The sequence below is a fragment of the Myotis nattereri genome (assembly GCF_964212035.1).
Source record: "Myotis nattereri genome assembly, chromosome: 11".
NCBI classification, from domain to species: domain Eukaryota; kingdom Metazoa; phylum Chordata; class Mammalia; order Chiroptera; family Vespertilionidae; genus Myotis; species Myotis nattereri.
Genome location: NC_138086.1, coordinates 41,362,563 through 41,379,147, shown reverse-complemented (window position 1 = coordinate 41,379,147; position 16,585 = coordinate 41,362,563). Strand labels below are relative to the sequence as shown.

The 16,585-nt window shown below is 36.7% G+C and overlaps 1 protein-coding gene across 1 annotated transcript in view; it reads left to right on the top strand.

Annotated features, from left to right (window-relative positions):
- The window catches only part of ELAPOR2 (endosome-lysosome associated apoptosis and autophagy regulator family member 2), a 129,435-nt gene that overhangs the window by 84,235 nt on the left and 28,615 nt on the right, over nt 1-16,585 (top strand). Inside the window, exons 6-13 of the mRNA XM_081102567.1 lie at nt 746-851; nt 2,152-2,304; nt 2,921-3,009; nt 7,773-7,953; nt 9,448-9,576; nt 10,808-10,898; nt 11,551-11,653; nt 15,083-15,220. Of these exons, the coding sequence (XP_080958693.1) occupies nt 746-851; nt 2,152-2,304; nt 2,921-3,009; nt 7,773-7,953; nt 9,448-9,576; nt 10,808-10,898; nt 11,551-11,653; nt 15,083-15,220 (990 nt within the window). The remainder of the gene's footprint in view (nt 1-745; nt 852-2,151; nt 2,305-2,920; nt 3,010-7,772; nt 7,954-9,447; nt 9,577-10,807; nt 10,899-11,550; nt 11,654-15,082; nt 15,221-16,585) is intronic.

Genomic DNA, 16,585 nt, shown 5'->3' with positions numbered 1-16,585 from the left:
TCCCTGGCAAGGTGAAATGGTTGGATATGTTTTAAGTTTATACAGTTTGGATTTGGCCAGAGTCTACATAGAAGAATAAGGGTGGCAAATGAGAAAGCAAGGGACCCTTAAAATTAGTTTGCTTGTCTGAATTAGCATGACATGTCTCAGAAAGTTAGTTTGATTTATAATTAGAAAAATATCCCAGTGGCAAAGAAAGCCGATATTAGACATAGTAACATTTAAGTTCTAAAATCATAGAGTTAAATCAGGTTCTTTTATAAGAACAGTCCTACTTTCTCTTGTTGCTGTTGCAGTATTGCTTATTAAATAAATTAAAAAAGAAGCCAACTCAGTCTGTTGCTTTTTGTTCTCAGAACTCAAAGTCTGCTTATGAATAATGGCATCCAATACATATATAATTGGTCTGAGTGCCTTTCACTCTCTAAAATGAGTCTCTTAAATATAAACCAAAACTTCATGCAAATGCTTTGAAAATAATTTTATCTTTTTCTTTAGACTTGAGGAGGAATTTTCTTTCTTTATTACTATATTTTTTTGGATTGGCAAAGTATTTATTTTTTTTTAGAAAATTTGAACTTCAGCAGAGTTTAGGTCTGAATTAGCAGTAGACTTAAATTTATAGATTCCAAATTAATGGTGTTTCACTATAATTCAAAGAAAAATGTATGCGAGATTAGCTTTCAGGCATGGTTGGATGTAGCACGGCTTAGCTAACCTGAGTGTCTTGTGTTTTGCTTTACAGGTAATGCTAAAGTCTGGCCCAAACATACTGTACTGGAGAACTACAGGCATCCTTATGGGTTCTAAGGCAGTCAAGCCAGTGTTGGTAAAAAATATCACAATTGAAGGTATTTTGGAGCAATCTGTTTTAGTAGTCACCTATCACATTTTATGTTGAGTTAAATATTGATTGAATTGTCGGCTTGATTGGCCCAAGAGTTTATGGGACAGGAATTAATATGTTAAGTATCATACAGGTGTAGAGGTGCTGGTTTTATTCCTGGAAAGTTGACTGATTTTTTGTTTTTGTTTTGTTTTTTGTTCCTTAAACGGAATTATTTAATCTGTGTGAAAAAGTACACATGATGACAATTTTAGGTGTCTTTAAATAAAAGAAAAATGTCTTTGTTAATAAGAGCCTATTATTCATTTGAGTAATATCTATAGTGCCAGTCATTGAGCTTACTCAGGTCACTGTTGCATCCAAAAATACCCACAACAATAAAATAAACATCTTGGCCTGATTATCTCCCAAATCTTCTCTTGTGCTGCTTCTTTATATATATATATAAATTTCAGAGGAAGGGAGAGGGAGAGAAAGATAGAAACATCAATGATGAGAGAGAATTGTTGATTTGGCTGCCTCCTGCATGCCCCCCCTCCACCCGCACCCCCCTCCTCCAATGGGGATTGAGCCTGCAACCTGGGCATGTGCCCTGACCTGGAATTAAACTGTGACCTCCTAGTTTATAGATCAGTGCTCATTGTGGCCTGGTTCTTGTGCTTCTTTTGAATCATCTGGGCCTTAGTGGCCCAGGAAAGCGGTCAGTAAACCCTGAAATTATTCCGTCTCAGGGTTACTTATAATTAAAGCAGTGATTCTCCTTTATGAAAGTTTGGCTTGTGTTTTAATATTTTTAAAGTGTTCCTGTGATGCTAACTCATTAGTCCTAGGGACATCTGCTGGCAAAGGCTGAAATAACAAACCAGAAGAAAAGTCAAGCCCTTCCTAGGGTCTGTGAAGTCTTGCCAGTGACTTAGTGAGCAGCACAGAAAGGGAACAAACAGGTAGCCACAGATGTCAGAGAATGGTAGCTTGCAGAACTGGAAGGGACCTTAGAGTTTATCCCATTCTGGGTTCGTGGAGTTGTCTTTTGACAACTGAGTTTATACATTTACTATACTTCTAACCAATACCAGTCTCTTGCTTCAGTGTTTGCTCTACTTACTGTGTTTTATTCAATATTTATCCCAGTTACCTGCATGCAGCAAACACTTCTTGGGGTTGAAATGAATGAGAGAAAGGATTTGGGCTGAGCTTAGTGTCAATAATGCTCTCTCATTTCTGGTAGAAGCTGAAAGAAGGTGCTGATTTGCTCACTTCTGTTGGGTCCTCCCTCCCATGCTCTGTGTGTTACTGTCCCACAGGAGTGGCATACACATCAGAATGCTTTCCATGCAAGCCGGGCACCTTCAGCAATAAACCAGGTTCGTTCAACTGCCAAGTGTGTCCCAGAAACACCTATTCTGAGAAAGGAGCCAAAGAATGCATAAAGTGTGCAGAGGACTCCCAGTTTTCAGGTGGGTCTAATCTTTGCCAATTTATACTCTATGTTCTTTTCTTTTTAAATGTACATTTGTTGAGTGTATAGTCCTAAGCCAGATGCCACATATAAGTGGGACAGGAACAATGGGCTAGACACCAAAGTGCTGAAGTGAATCAATATTGAGTTCATAAAAATTACTTTTACCCCTTTCTTCATGACTTTTCCTTTTATCTGTGATTTTTTTTACTATTTCTTACTTCACAGGTAGCTGCTTGGGATGTGTTTATACTAATCTGAATTCATGCTGTACTTTTAGATGATTTGTGGACATAGAGATATATTTAGAAACTTTTCATTTGTTCTAAATTTACAATTTTAATGATAATAGAATAAGTCTAATGTCTTCTTGGAAAAACTGTGATATGTCCCAGGTGTATCATGGAAACACTTATTGCTCTAGTGAAAATAAAAATGTAAGCCCTTATCTTCTTTAGGCCTAGCTAGTTGTACCTAAATTCCTCTGGTGAGGCTATTTTTACTTTTTAGTTATTTCTCTTTTGTTTGTTTATTTTGTTTTGTTTTTTGCCATTTCTTAGAGTCACAAAGGACTCATTTCTGAAATGCATTTGTTGTTGTTGTTGTTGTTGCAGAAGAAGGATCTGGCGAGTGTCTGGAGCGCCCTCCCTGTACCACAAAAGACTATTTTCAGATCCACACTCCATGTGATGAAGATGGAAAGGTATTGGCAGTGTTCAGTGCACTCCATTGCATGTTTATTCAGCCATCTTCCCAATTTTAGCAGACTTTTATTTGTTGATGAGAGAGTTGAGTGAGCTGACACGTGTATCTAAAGTAGTTCAGAGGAAATTTAATAATTCATCGTCTGAAGCCTGCCTTCTTGGCTTTGATTTTCCAATCTGCTAATTAGTGCTGTGGGCAAGTTACTGGGTGTGCCTAAGTTTATGTGTTTTCATTAGTAAAATCGGGATAATCTCTGTACCTATTTCCTGAGGCTGCTATGAGAATATGAACTATTCAATGGAAGGTTCCTAGCACAGTGCCTGGCACATACTGAGTACCCAATAAATCCCTGCTATTTTTTTTTAACAGTCATATGTTTTAAAAAGTAATACTTTCAGGAGTAGTACAGCCTTAAAATGTGTCCTGTGACTCACAGGATGGAAATCCAGTAAGTCCTCACTTTAACATTATTGATAGGTTTTGAGACTTGAAGTGAACCAGTTTTACTCTAGGCTAATTGATATAAACAAGAGTCAACAATGTTATAATGAAACCACAAAGGATATTGAATGAAACGACTTTACTTGGGGGCCTGTTGTGTCCTGTAACTTCTCTTTAATTATTTGGTTTCTCAGTAGGTTTTGTCAATAAAAAAGCCGTGCAGCCATTGGCTAATTTAGTCATGGCAGATTGCTGTGTAATTGCATTTAGAAAATGCAGAGTAATTACCATATAAACAACACTGAGCCAGAGGAAAAATGCACACATAAACTATGCAGCTGACCTGCCGTTCTCTTAATTAAAAAGTGTCAGCCTACACTAGCCTATTCAGTAGGAGAAGTTGAGATTAAAGTGGGTATGATGCAACATACTTTCTGTATGTTTGCATCCTACACTAGCCTATTCAGTAAGAGAAGTTGAGATTAAAGTGGGTATGATGCAACATACTTTCTGTATGTTTGCATCCTACACTAGCCTATTCAGTAAGAGAAGTTGAGATTAAAGTGGGTATGATGCAACATACTTTCTGTATGTTTGCATCTTCAAAATCATGACAGTTAATATCTTGACCTAATTTGGAAAATCCACATAGATGCCAATATTGCTTTATTTTCTTAATCTGAGGTCCTAATCTATAATTTTATACGTATATGGTTATTCTACTTACCCTTAGGTCTTAAGTTCTTTTTAAGTAGTTTACTTTTAATGCTTAAGATTAGACCACATTCCTGGACTTGATGGACCATAAAGGGTTTGCTAGTGTTTTGGTATCAGATTATCTAGCACTTTTCCTTACCTTTAACAAACTTCAATATTATAAAGTATTCCAAATGCTTAAGGTCTATAACAGTACTTCTGAATTATATAGCAGGAGTAAGATATAGGAGACATTAAAATTAGCGTATAAAGGATATGGCTTTAGATCTGCCTTTCTTCCTATATGATCTAAACAAGTCAAACACATTCGTTTCTTAGGATGATGGGAAAACAACATGACCTTTCTCAGCGATTAGTGATTTCTGCATTTGTTTAAAATAAAAATGTTATTATAATCTTCTTTAAAATCTTTAAAAAACAGTTTTATTGAGATGTAATTCTCACACCATATAATATATCCTTGAAGTGTCAATTCATTGTTTTTAGTATATTCACCCCAATCTAATTGTAGAAAATTTTCTTGCCTACAACCTTGGCTAGAATTTCTAGTACAATGTCAAACCCCATGGTGTCTTAACATAAAGGAAGGAGAGGGCTGAGTAGGTAACCACAAGGGGAAAGAGATAACATCAAAGGCTTCATAGTAAAGGAATCCAAGTGAGTGCCGATATGTAGATGGGTGCATTGAGGAAGTGCTCAGAGCCCATGTGGATGTTGAGCATGGCTTTGAAGGCAGGAACAGGCAAAGCAAGGCAGAATGGTACGGGTGACTGCAAGAGAGACCAATGATGAGTGCCTGGTGGGTTACAACCAGAAAGGATCAAGGTTTGGGAGAGGCAGACAGGCAAGCAATAGCCTAGTTGGGAACATCTGAGCTGTAACATGATGAAGCCCAAGGCTGTCAGGTTGGAGTGGTCCTTGGTAGATTCTTTAAAAGCACATGTAATTAATCTCTGATGAATTCAGCCAGTCTACAAAGCCTTAGTGCATTTGTGCAGGGACGTTTGAAGGAGGAAAGTCATGGACAAATTCGGTCTCAAAATTCATCTAAAGTTTAGTCCTCCCCGTCTTGAATTTATTTCAATGTAAGAACCAGCTTCCAATTGATACCTCCATGTGTATTGTGTGTATCCATAAACTGTGTTTTTATTCATACTTAATAGAAATACACTTGGAAACTATAGTTCTTCTGTAATCTTAATAGCAATCTGGTAAGTTTTGCTCTATTAAGGTTTTGGTTTCATAAAACATTTCATAATTTTATCTCAAGTTGCCAAAGAATGAATTGATTGTTGGGTTTTCACCTTCACTGTGAGCCATCTGGTGCTACAAATCATTAATATTGCTTATTAGCTTTTCCCGTCAGCCAGACTTGAAAGCATCTGTCCCCATTAGAAAGAGAGGCACAGAATCAGTCTGCCATGTGAAGCAAGGCGTTGCGAACAAAACTTTTACTGCAGAGAATTTAAAATTTGACTTCTAAATGTTCGCATGTTTGAAGGTGGTGCACATGTTCTAATTTTTAAGCATCAATTGTGCTTGGGTTGCAAAGCATGTGGTTAGTTAACCTCTTGAAAATTTATTTGCATATTTTATTATTTTTACGCTTTCCAAATGCATTCTCCTTGACTCATGTTACTTTGCCATTTACTAGCTATGTGTAACTTTGGAGCAATAAACTTGAGGATAATAATAATACTGACCTCCCAAAGTGGGGGGAGGGGGGAAGATTGCATGTGGGCCCCCATGGTCAGTCCTCAGTGCACAGCCTCAGAGCTGTGCCCACTCCCATGTGGGAACCAGCTATTCCCAACACTGCAGTAACTCACACACAATGCATTACAATTTTAATTAATGCCAAAAATAAATCAGCAAATTTTTGAATTTGCAAAGATGAAAAAGTTGTTTTCTGTACTTGTTAAGCGAGAATTTTAAAAAGATGATCTCCCCAATATGATGATATTTTTGCTTATATTCTTGGAATTTTATATTGCCTTTCTTGGGGGAGTTGGGAAGCCCTTTTGGATACAGGATCTAATTTATTTTTTCAGCTATTTAGGAAGCTCCAGCAGGAACGACCATCGTTTTACAGATGGTAAGAGAGAGGCAGATGGGTGAAGTGGCTGGTTAGACTGTTTCATGATGTAGGCATAAAACGAACGCGGAAAGAGAGAGTTGTAAAATGAAAAAAAAGTTATTTATACTTCTGTTGAGACATTTATCTAACTTTTAAAGTGTTTTCTTAAGCATCCTTCTTCCGACAGGATAGTTTACTCATCCATAAGAGAATACTTGAGATAAAATTGAGTGGCCTAAAGGGTTTAATATATATGATTTTCTATTAACTGAAAATGGCTATAGAGAATTGCCTTTAATTTTGGTCCTCCAGCTTCAATATTAGGCTCATTATTGCAGATATTGTTTTTAAAGAGAAAGATATGTTAAGCAGATTATATGTCTAATGAAGGAAGCTATTAATTTCTTTTTAAAAAAGCCATATTTAGCTATGAAAAATTTATTTTCTTCTTTGCATTTAGAATACCTTTCTCCCCACTGATAATACCAATTTTGCTTTTGAAATGGCAAACCCATTTAATGGTTTGGTTTCAAAAGAGAATAATTTTATAATTACAGTGTTCTAGGTTTGGCTGAGTCATAGCTAATTTTGTTTTATTTCGTTTTGTGTGGGGGTGTATGAATGTGTGAGGAAGAATGAAAGGATAAGGTTTAAAGGACTTCCCTCTCTGAAATTAGAGGCTGTCTTTATCATTTTTTAAATTTTATATATTGATTGATTTGAGAGAAAGAGAGAAGAAAGAAGGGTAGTTACAGGGGTCTGTTCAGCTAGATTTCAGGTGGTTCTGAATAATGGTAGTTCCGTAGTTTAGTTGTAATTTTGATGTAGCCCTAGGAGGATGCCAGTACTGTGTTTATTTATACTACCACCTTGACTGGAAGCCTGGAGGCTGTCTTAATCCTGATGTTCAGCGCACATGCCGGAGGGCCTAAAACCCTTAGGAGAAGATATCTTAGCTACAGGTCTTGGAGTCTAATATCATGTTACTGGAAAAGATCCAGAGAGTAACTACCAATATTTATGAAACAATAGGATGAAAATGTGAAGCTAGACATATTCTTCTTTAAAAATAATTTTTTATCACTATGTGGAAAGGTTGGTGGTGGGTACTGTGGTTGAGGGTAAGGGAGAGAGTAGTGCAGGTCTCAAAGTGAAAAAGATAGTCTCTGCATAGAAACTTATGTTGGTTAAGGAGTAAATAAAGTGAGTGGATAGAAGAGTAAGGGCCATAATCACCATATCTGTATTTTAAAGAGGAATTTCATGATGAGGAACATGATCTGTCTGAAGTATAGCCACCTTTAGTTTAGGGCAAAAATACTTGGAAATAATGGTCGTTTGTCACTAAAGTTTTATTTATTTTTGGAGAATCTCATTTTCTTACTAATGTTTTAGATTGTCTTTATTTGACCCTTCTAGTATATCACTATTTGGAATTTTTCTAGGCTGTCCGTTTAACATTTGTGCTATTGGAAGTTTAAAGCAAATAAAGGATATTAAATGACTTACAAGCCTTTTTTTTGCAGACACAGATAATGTACAAGTGGATAGAGCCCAAAATCTGCCGGGAAGATCTCACAGATGCTCTTAGGTTGCCCCCTTCTGGAGAGAAGAAGGATTGTCCACCTTGCAACCCTGGATTTTATAACAATGGATCATCTTCTTGCCATCCCTGCCCTCCTGGGACGTTTTCAGATGGAACAAAGGGTAGGATATCAGTTAGTCCAACACTCGGACCTTTAGCATACTAATCTTGTTGGACTCCTATAACTTTTTTCTAATTGTTCTTATGAAATCATTCTTTAAAACATACATTTTTTTTTCAGAGACTGAAGTAGAGTTGAGAAATATGATAATGGTATCATGAGACTGCAGTGGTTTATTTAACATATCGTAAGGATTGCTTTTTAATGGCATTTTGTGTAAGACACTCTTATGGGAGGACTCTGCCTTTGGGTAGTGATAAGAAGTTCCACCATATTAAACAATTAAGAATAAGCACTTCATTTGCAGAGTATGTGTACACAGATATTGATGCAAGCATAAAATATAATGTCTTCTAATTCAGCTTTATATTGGAATAATAAGTCACATTTTGTGCAATAATATAAAAACTTGCTCATTTTAATCATATAGCATATTATATTCCCTAAGTAAATTGTTTCAAAGTGTGTAGTTGGAAAATTTTAGTACTTACCAAATAATGTCGAAGGTGGTTAGAGAATTTGTTTTAATTTTGGTAGACAGGGATTACAGTGCATTTTAATTGCAGATTTCTTACTGGAATATAGCCATGCAGCATATTTAATATCCTGAGCCTTTGAGAAATAACATGAAAAGGACTTAAGAGTCAAATTGTCTTGGGTTTGAGTCCATATCTGGCAGGCTACCAATAGTGTTATCTATTCAAGTTACTTAAACCTTTTGAACTTCAGTTTTCTCATCTAAAAATTGTGGGTAATAATATCTAGCTCATCATTACTGAGCAGGTTATATAAAAATGTCTCCTGCAATACTTTGGTACTAGAATTGTTTGCTCAGTGAACATTTTCTCTCCCTACCCCTTCTCTTACTGATGTGATAATGCAAAGTGTCTTGGGTAAAAAAAAAAAAAAATGGTTAGAAAAGACCCTTCCATTTCAACAGAGCAGATGTTAATTTAAATCAGGTTTATTCATAAACCTTAACTCTTTCCAAACCCCTCAACTCCTAGTATTTTTTTAACATTTTGAAGTTTAATGTTTTGAACTTCAAGTAATCAATCCATAATTAAATTGCATGATATGCTGTTCCATTTAATAACCAATAGGAAGTGTGAAATGTTTACTTATTCATGAGGTGAAGGGTACTGATTCTAAAATCACATGTAAGAGAACGTGTTTCAGGCTTACTTTTCTTGTAGGGGATAATTCAGTCGTGGCAGTTACTCCCAGAAATGAGGGGGAAATCACTTTAAAAGATTTTATATTTTTCCCTTTTCAGGTAAGTCAAGTATATATGTGTATAATGTATTCAGAATTATTTTTCTTTCCAGATTGTTTTTGAAAAAGTTATTAATTCTTCAGGGAATTGGTGGCTCAGGATTTCTCCTTCCCACTTCCCTCTCTGCTAATTAAAATTCAGCAGTGCTTGGAACAAAGGGAGAAGAAGTTGTCAGGATGCAGTTTAACAGTCACTGTTTGCCCCACTTGTCTCCTGCAGAATGTAGACCATGTCCAGCGGGAACAGAGCCTGCCCTTGGCTTTGAATACAAATGGTGGAATGTCCTTCCCGGCAACATGAAAACCTCCTGCTTTAATGTTGGGAATTCAAAGTGTGATGGGATGAATGGTGAGTTCAGAGTCAGCCTCTTGGATGTATTTTGGCAGCAGAGACGTTCAGTTTCAGCTCTTTACAAACATACTACCTGTGGGTACGAGAAACTTCCATCTTACTTGGCTGCTTGCCCATCTTCGGGCACTCACATAAAAATAGTAACTGTGGCGTTACAGCCGGATGACTTTCCAAAGGAATATAAGCTATTTTGCATTGGGCTCAGGGTAGAGGTAGATGTTGAGGAGGACCAGTTATGGTTATAAGTACCAGAGTAGATTACCAAGGGAAGTAATGACGCCTGTGACATTTGCCATGTTGAAGGGTAGGGTGGCAGCATTTCTGCCTGGATTGGTTTGTTCTGGCTCAGCACTGAGCCGTGGTGAGAGCTTGTTAAATCATCTCTATCTCTTTTTGCCTATGAAGTCTGTGACCCTGATTACAAAATACTGGTGAACCCCACTTACTGAAAACTTGAAAACATGACAGAGTCCTATAGGATGGTTGCTGAATGTTCTTACATTTTAAGCTCTTAGAGAGCTTAGCACTGAGTTGTGCCTATGGTATGTTGGTTGTTTTTGTGCAGAGGACAGATTCCCCTCTCCCCCCATCACCTTCTATGTACATCTGTATCTCCCATACTGTTGACAATTGTGTGTGTGTGTCTCTCTCATATTCTTCTGAATCTTCAGTGAGGTAGAACCTAGTCTTGTCTTTCTATCCCTAGTGCATATCATGGTTCTTAGCACTCAGTGAGTGCCAATCGAATGAGTGAATTAGTGAATGAACGTAGAACAAGAGTTACATTAGGGAACAACAATATAGAAAACTATAAAAAATAACTCCAGACTTCAGATCTTCTTCGTTAAGTAATTTGAGGTTTCTGTTTCTCATTGGTTACCTGGAGACTAGGATTTTCTATCTTATTGTATTAGAATGAATGAAGACCATCTGTTTTAGTTTAAAAAAAGATAGTCATGCCTCACTGAGAAATAGTTTTCTCGTTAAATAACTTTTATGCAAAAATATGCATTACTTGATTATTTCTGAGGAATCATAAGGAATGTCTTTATTGGTAGGTAGGAGTCTACCTCTATGTGTAATTTGCAACTTCAATTTAAAAATAGGGAATTCTTTTGAAGTATTTCTAACTTTGAAACACTACTGGTCTTTTTGTAACTTCATTTAAAAATTCTTAGAAATCAGTAATGGAATTTTTACTAATAAAGATGATCTTTGTCATTTCCAGGTTGGGAGGTGGCTGGAGATCATATCCAGAGTGGGGCTGGAGGTTCTGATAATGATTACCTGATCTTAAACTTGCATATCCCAGGATTTAAGTAAGGAAAACCCATTCTGATTTCCTTCTGTAAGAACCCTCATGCCTGTTTCCCTCTAGAAATAGATGGAGTAGGATTGCCTTTATAAAATATATTAACATTGTGCTATCCTTAGCAAATAGCAAGTAGGGTAATACGTTTAAGAATATCTATAGAATCAGTGATTGAGAAACTATCACTATAATTGTGTGTTAGTTAGATGAAGCTGAAAGGTTTAAACAATATTTTATCCAAATGTTACAATAATCATGATTTTTGGATGCTTAATGAGGATATCTTAGTCCAGGTTATATGCAGTAGTATCTTATAGTTTATATGTTTATTTTTCTCTATTAGCATGCCACACATTTTAAAATCTCATTTTGCTTTAATCTTCCATGTTGAAATTTCCCGTAGGTGTCTTTTGCTTGCTTTAGGATGGGTGGTAGCCTTTATACCAGGAAATTCAAGCACAGTAACATGGTTGTGGAGACTTCATTTATAACAAAGGGTATGGCCAAGCAGAGATTGAGTGAGGAAAGAGTTGGGCTGTAGGGAGCAGTAGATTAGGGGATGAGGAGAGCATGGCTTTCAGCTTAATGTAAAAAGCGATAATTTTGTTCCAGATTGTATTTAGAATGCACTATAATATTGTAATTTTAATGTCAAATAGACCACCAACATCTATGACTGGAGCCATGGGTTCTGAATTGGGAAGAATAACATTTGTCTTTGAGACCCTCTGTTCTGCTGACTGTGTTCTATACTTCATGGTGGTAAGTGAAAGAATGGCTTTCAAAGGCCTATTTAGAAATCTAGAAGCTTAGCATTCTCTTTCAAGTGTGAATTTATTTATACAAGTTGGGATAAGAATCCTATTTTTCTTCCCATGCTTAGTCCCTTACAAAAGCATTTAAAAATGTCTAAAGAAGTCACTAAGAATTGTGAAATGACACCCACAAAGAAAGCGTTTGTTCTTCGTGGGAAGGACTGAGGGGACCCTGGCAAATGACGGAAGTCAGAGAATATTAATCTGTTAGAACATTTCTTCATAAAAACATGCCACCAGCAGAATGAAAAATTTCCCCCAATAGCAGTTAAAGCCAGCAGGAAGGAAAAACATGTATTAGTAAGTGAGGGAAGAAAGTAATGTTGTTGTGGACATTTGGAAGAAAGAAAACACTACCTTGTTAAATTTAATCAATGTTGCCTGGCCGCAGTGGCTCAGTGGTTGAGCATTTATGGAACCAGGAGGTCAGGGTTTGATTTATGAACCAGGAGGTCAGGGTTTGATTCCCTGTCAGGGCACATGCCTAGTTTGCGGGCTCAATCCCCAGTAGGGGTTGTGCAGGAGGCCAGTCAATGATTCTTTCTCATTATTGATGTTTCTATCTCTCCCTCTCCTTTCCTCTCTGAAAGCAATAAAAATATATTTTAAAAAATTTAATGTAGACCATGGACTTTACAATGTACATGTCATAATTTTGTCCCTTTTTTTCTAGATGTCCTATAAATCTCAACTCTTAGCTTAAAATTTACTGGGGCTCATGTGGATATTAAAAGGTTGTTGGCTAAGATTTTAGCATTATAATTAAGAAGTGACTGTATAAGCATGATTTGTTTTTGTTTTTCCAAAGATCCTTTAATAGCTAGTTAAGAGTCCATTAACAATTTCCTCCATGACATACAAGATACATGGAGATTTAAATATTTATTCATGCTTCCTAAGAGCTTAAATGAAGACAAACTGTTTTGTTCTGAAAAAAACAAAATGACTTCATGGTGGTAATAGGAGATCATAAATAATCTTCAACACATCCATCTATATTATACCGCAAATAACCAGTAAGTCTTCAATTCTCCCACCTCTGCCTCCTTAGTCCTTTAGTGTTAGTTCTTCTTCATTCTCAGAGCCATTCCTATTATCTTTTAACAGTAGTCTCCTATCCATTCTTCTTATCTCCATTCTGTCATCCATGCTGCTGTCAAAATATACAGACTGTCAAACTACAGCAGGAAGGCTGGGAGGGTTGGGGGCAGGGGCGGGGTAAGAGATCAACCGAAGGACTTGTATACATGCATATAAGTATGACCAATAGACACAAGACACTGGGGGCTAGGGGAGGCCAGGAGAAGGTCAAGGGGAGAAAAAAAAAAGGAGACATATGTAATACTCTTTGTAATAGTTTAAGCAATAAAACACATATTTTTTTAAAAAAATATCTTTAGAAACATAAAAATAATAGGAGAGGCATCCACATCAAGCTACCCCCTTACTCTTGGTGGCTTTTTGTTGCCTGTGGTAGTAGTTCTTGAAGTGTGGTCCCTGAACCAACATCACCTGAGAATTTGTTAGAAATGCACATTTCTGAGCCCCATCCTACTCTTAATGGAAAACTCTGGTGATGGGGCCTAGCATTCTCTACTTTTAGCAAACCTTGAGGGTAGTTCTGATACACACTAAAGTTTGAGAACCAATAGCTATAAATACACTTAAAATTCTTTAGCCTGGCCTCTGTAAGGCTTTTTCTACTTTTTGCTTACCCTCTGTTACTAAACCTACTGTGAGTTTTCACACCTTTTTAGACACCCTGAATTTGATAGTGGAGCACCTGGTACTTTTTAATTTCTCTTGCCTTGCTACTCTAGGTTTGAATGACATTCTTCCTTATGCTCTTTTGCCTGGTGAACACCTATCCATACTTCAAAGGCAGCTCAAACTTTACCTCTTTGGGGAATATTTCTTTGATTCCTTTAAGTAAAATGAACAACTCTCTCCAGTGTGCTCCTGAAAGCCTTTTGAGAAAACCCTTTTTTGGTTATGTGAATGTATAAATATATATATTTTTGATCTTTCTTATTTGAACAAACACTACTAAGTGTAGGTTTTACAATTATTCATTTTGATAAAGCAAAACTGGAGTTTTAGCTCATAGCAGAATCTGTTAGCTGTCTTTGTGTGTGATTTGGTGTTCTCACAGGATTTTTTGAGATATCAATGAAATAGCATATAAAAATGCTCTCAAAATTGTGTAGTGTTTTACATAAATAAAGTATTAGTTGTAGTAATGCAATAAATTCAATTTATTATTGGAATAAACATCCAGAGAAATGTTATTTACAGAGCACTATCTGCATATTATGAACTCCTTTTAGGAAATGGCATGTATGATGATTTGAATGTTTAGTAATGTGGGAATTCTGTAATGTATGAAAAGCACATTTTGTTGCTTCTGTCTGTGGCATGAACTCAACATGCCTCTCTTTATAGCAGATTTGATTTCTTTATAACATGTTTGACTCCTATGTTTATATCACAGAAAGAAAAGAGACATGTATTGAGCTTATGCCACCATATTGTTAACATCCCAGATAATTCACAGAAGTCCATTTAGAATTCTAGGTCATGTATTAGGGGTTCTGCCGGAAAGGCTAATAAGAAAATTCAGGATTAGTCTTGGTTTTAATTTCTAATTAATTAGATATGTATTACATTATTTGGATGACATTATTTGCTTTCTAACCATGTTAATGATGACATATTTGTTGGAATATCACACATTTGTATGGTATTCTAAATATTGAATTTAACCAAGAAAATCAGAAATAAATATTACACAAATTAATCCTACTGAAGTTAAAGCATTATCAAAAAGAATATTTCATGAACATAAAATAACATTCTGATTAATCTGCACTTGGGTAAGCCAGGAAGTTGCAAGTATAGAACAGGGAGAACTTACAATTTCTATGTAAGAGCTGCCTATCAGCATCTCCCAAGGAAAAAGATAAAAATAGAAAGCCTTGCCATTTTATGAAGTTCACTGTGAGGAGTTTGAGGAATTATGTTTCTTCTTCTAAGTATATTTCTCCAAGGTAGAAGTTCACACCCCTACATGTGCGTACTCATGCATACACACACACACACACACGCACACACACATACACACAACCCCCCCTTACACATACTATGATTTGAGACCTTTTTCATGTTACATTGACAATGTGGTTGATATATTGTAATTATTAAGCTAGTGCTTGTGTAGATTTGAGAGGAAGTTTTGAGAATTAATTATAGGGTTACATCTCTGTAGATAAATATTTACAAACCCTGCAGGGTATGCTGTAAATACAAACACATATTTTTAATGAATACACATGTGTATTAATACTGAGTTTATGCTTTTCTGTGTATATTTTTTAAGGATATTAATAGAAAAAGTACCAATGTGGTGGAATCATGGGGTGGAACCAAAGAAAAACAAGCTTACACCCACATCATCTTCAAGAATGCAACGTTTACATTTACATGGGCATTCCAGAGAACTAACCAGGGGCAAGATGTAAGTTCCAAGTTATTATTATTATTTTTAATACAAAGATGATGCTCCAGTGGAGATATATAGAAAGTGGTCACTCGAATCTCCTGAAGGAAAAGATAGCTTTTTATTGATGTGGAACCAAGCGTTTGGTTATGGAGTAGATTGGTGTAAAAATGGTTATTTTTTGAGAGCAAGAATGTATGAAATGGAATAATACAGTGGATCTTTGAACTGTTCTACACTGTGAACAATTATAGTTACTAGGAGCTTAAGAGAAAGAACATCTAATTGACATCTAATTGTGTAGTTATTTAAAACCTTACTTTTAAAGCTTTCTGAGACTCTGAAAAGACTGGTGACGTACTTCCTCTTCATCTGAATGATCAAGCATTTGTTCAGGAGGCATTGACAGATGTTGGTTTATAATTTCACTAGAGACCCAGTGCACAACATTCATGCACTGAGGGCGGGGTGTCCCTCAGCCCAGCCTGTGTGCCCTCTTGCAGTCGGGGACCCCTGAGGGGTCCTTAAGTGCTGCTGCGGAGGCGGGAGAGGCTCCCACCACCGCTGCTATGCTCGCTAGCCATGAGCCCGGCTTCTGGCTGAGCGGCACTCCCCCTGTGGGAGCGCACTGATCGCCGGGGGGCAGCTTCTGCATTGAGTGTCTGCCCCCTGCTGGTCAGTGTGCATTATAGTGACTGATCTTTCCGTAGTTTGGTCAATTTGCATATTAGCCTTTTATTATATAGGATTACAGTAATGTCTTCTTTTATAGCCTGGAGAATGTGTGTGGACACAGGATTGGGTTAACACAGAGAATTATTTACCCTCTTTCCCTGCTAGAGTAGACGTTCATCCTCCACTAAGTAAATCCCATTGTATGTTTCAATAGTAGCAAGATTATTGTTTTTGTGAATCTCCAAAGATGTGAATTCCCAACTTGAGAACAAGGTAAACCACGAGTTCAGAAGCTGCCTCAAAAGCTAAGGTGGCAGATGTAGCATTTTCTCTTGAGGCTTTCACTGGGGAACCCATTCCCCAGATTTTACTGGCCTCCAATTTTGTTATTTACGAGTGTTCAGATTACCATTACGCAGGGCACGAACATGCTAGGGGTACTTCCTTGCCTTCTTTTTGCTTTGCTCCACACAAAGAACATTTAGTCTAGAGTAGTGCTGCCCTGTACTGATAGGGTGATGCCCACTGCTTGATGAAAATGAGATCTTAATTGATCCATTATCTCAATAAGGAAAAGTATAAAGTAAGCCACAGATTCTTGCTCTCCTTTGCAAATTCTTTCAGTAGAAAACAAAGAATCTTGGTTAGGAAAAGTACTAGAAAGAGAAAGAGAGGAAGGCCCAAAGAGGTCACATGATTGCATCAATA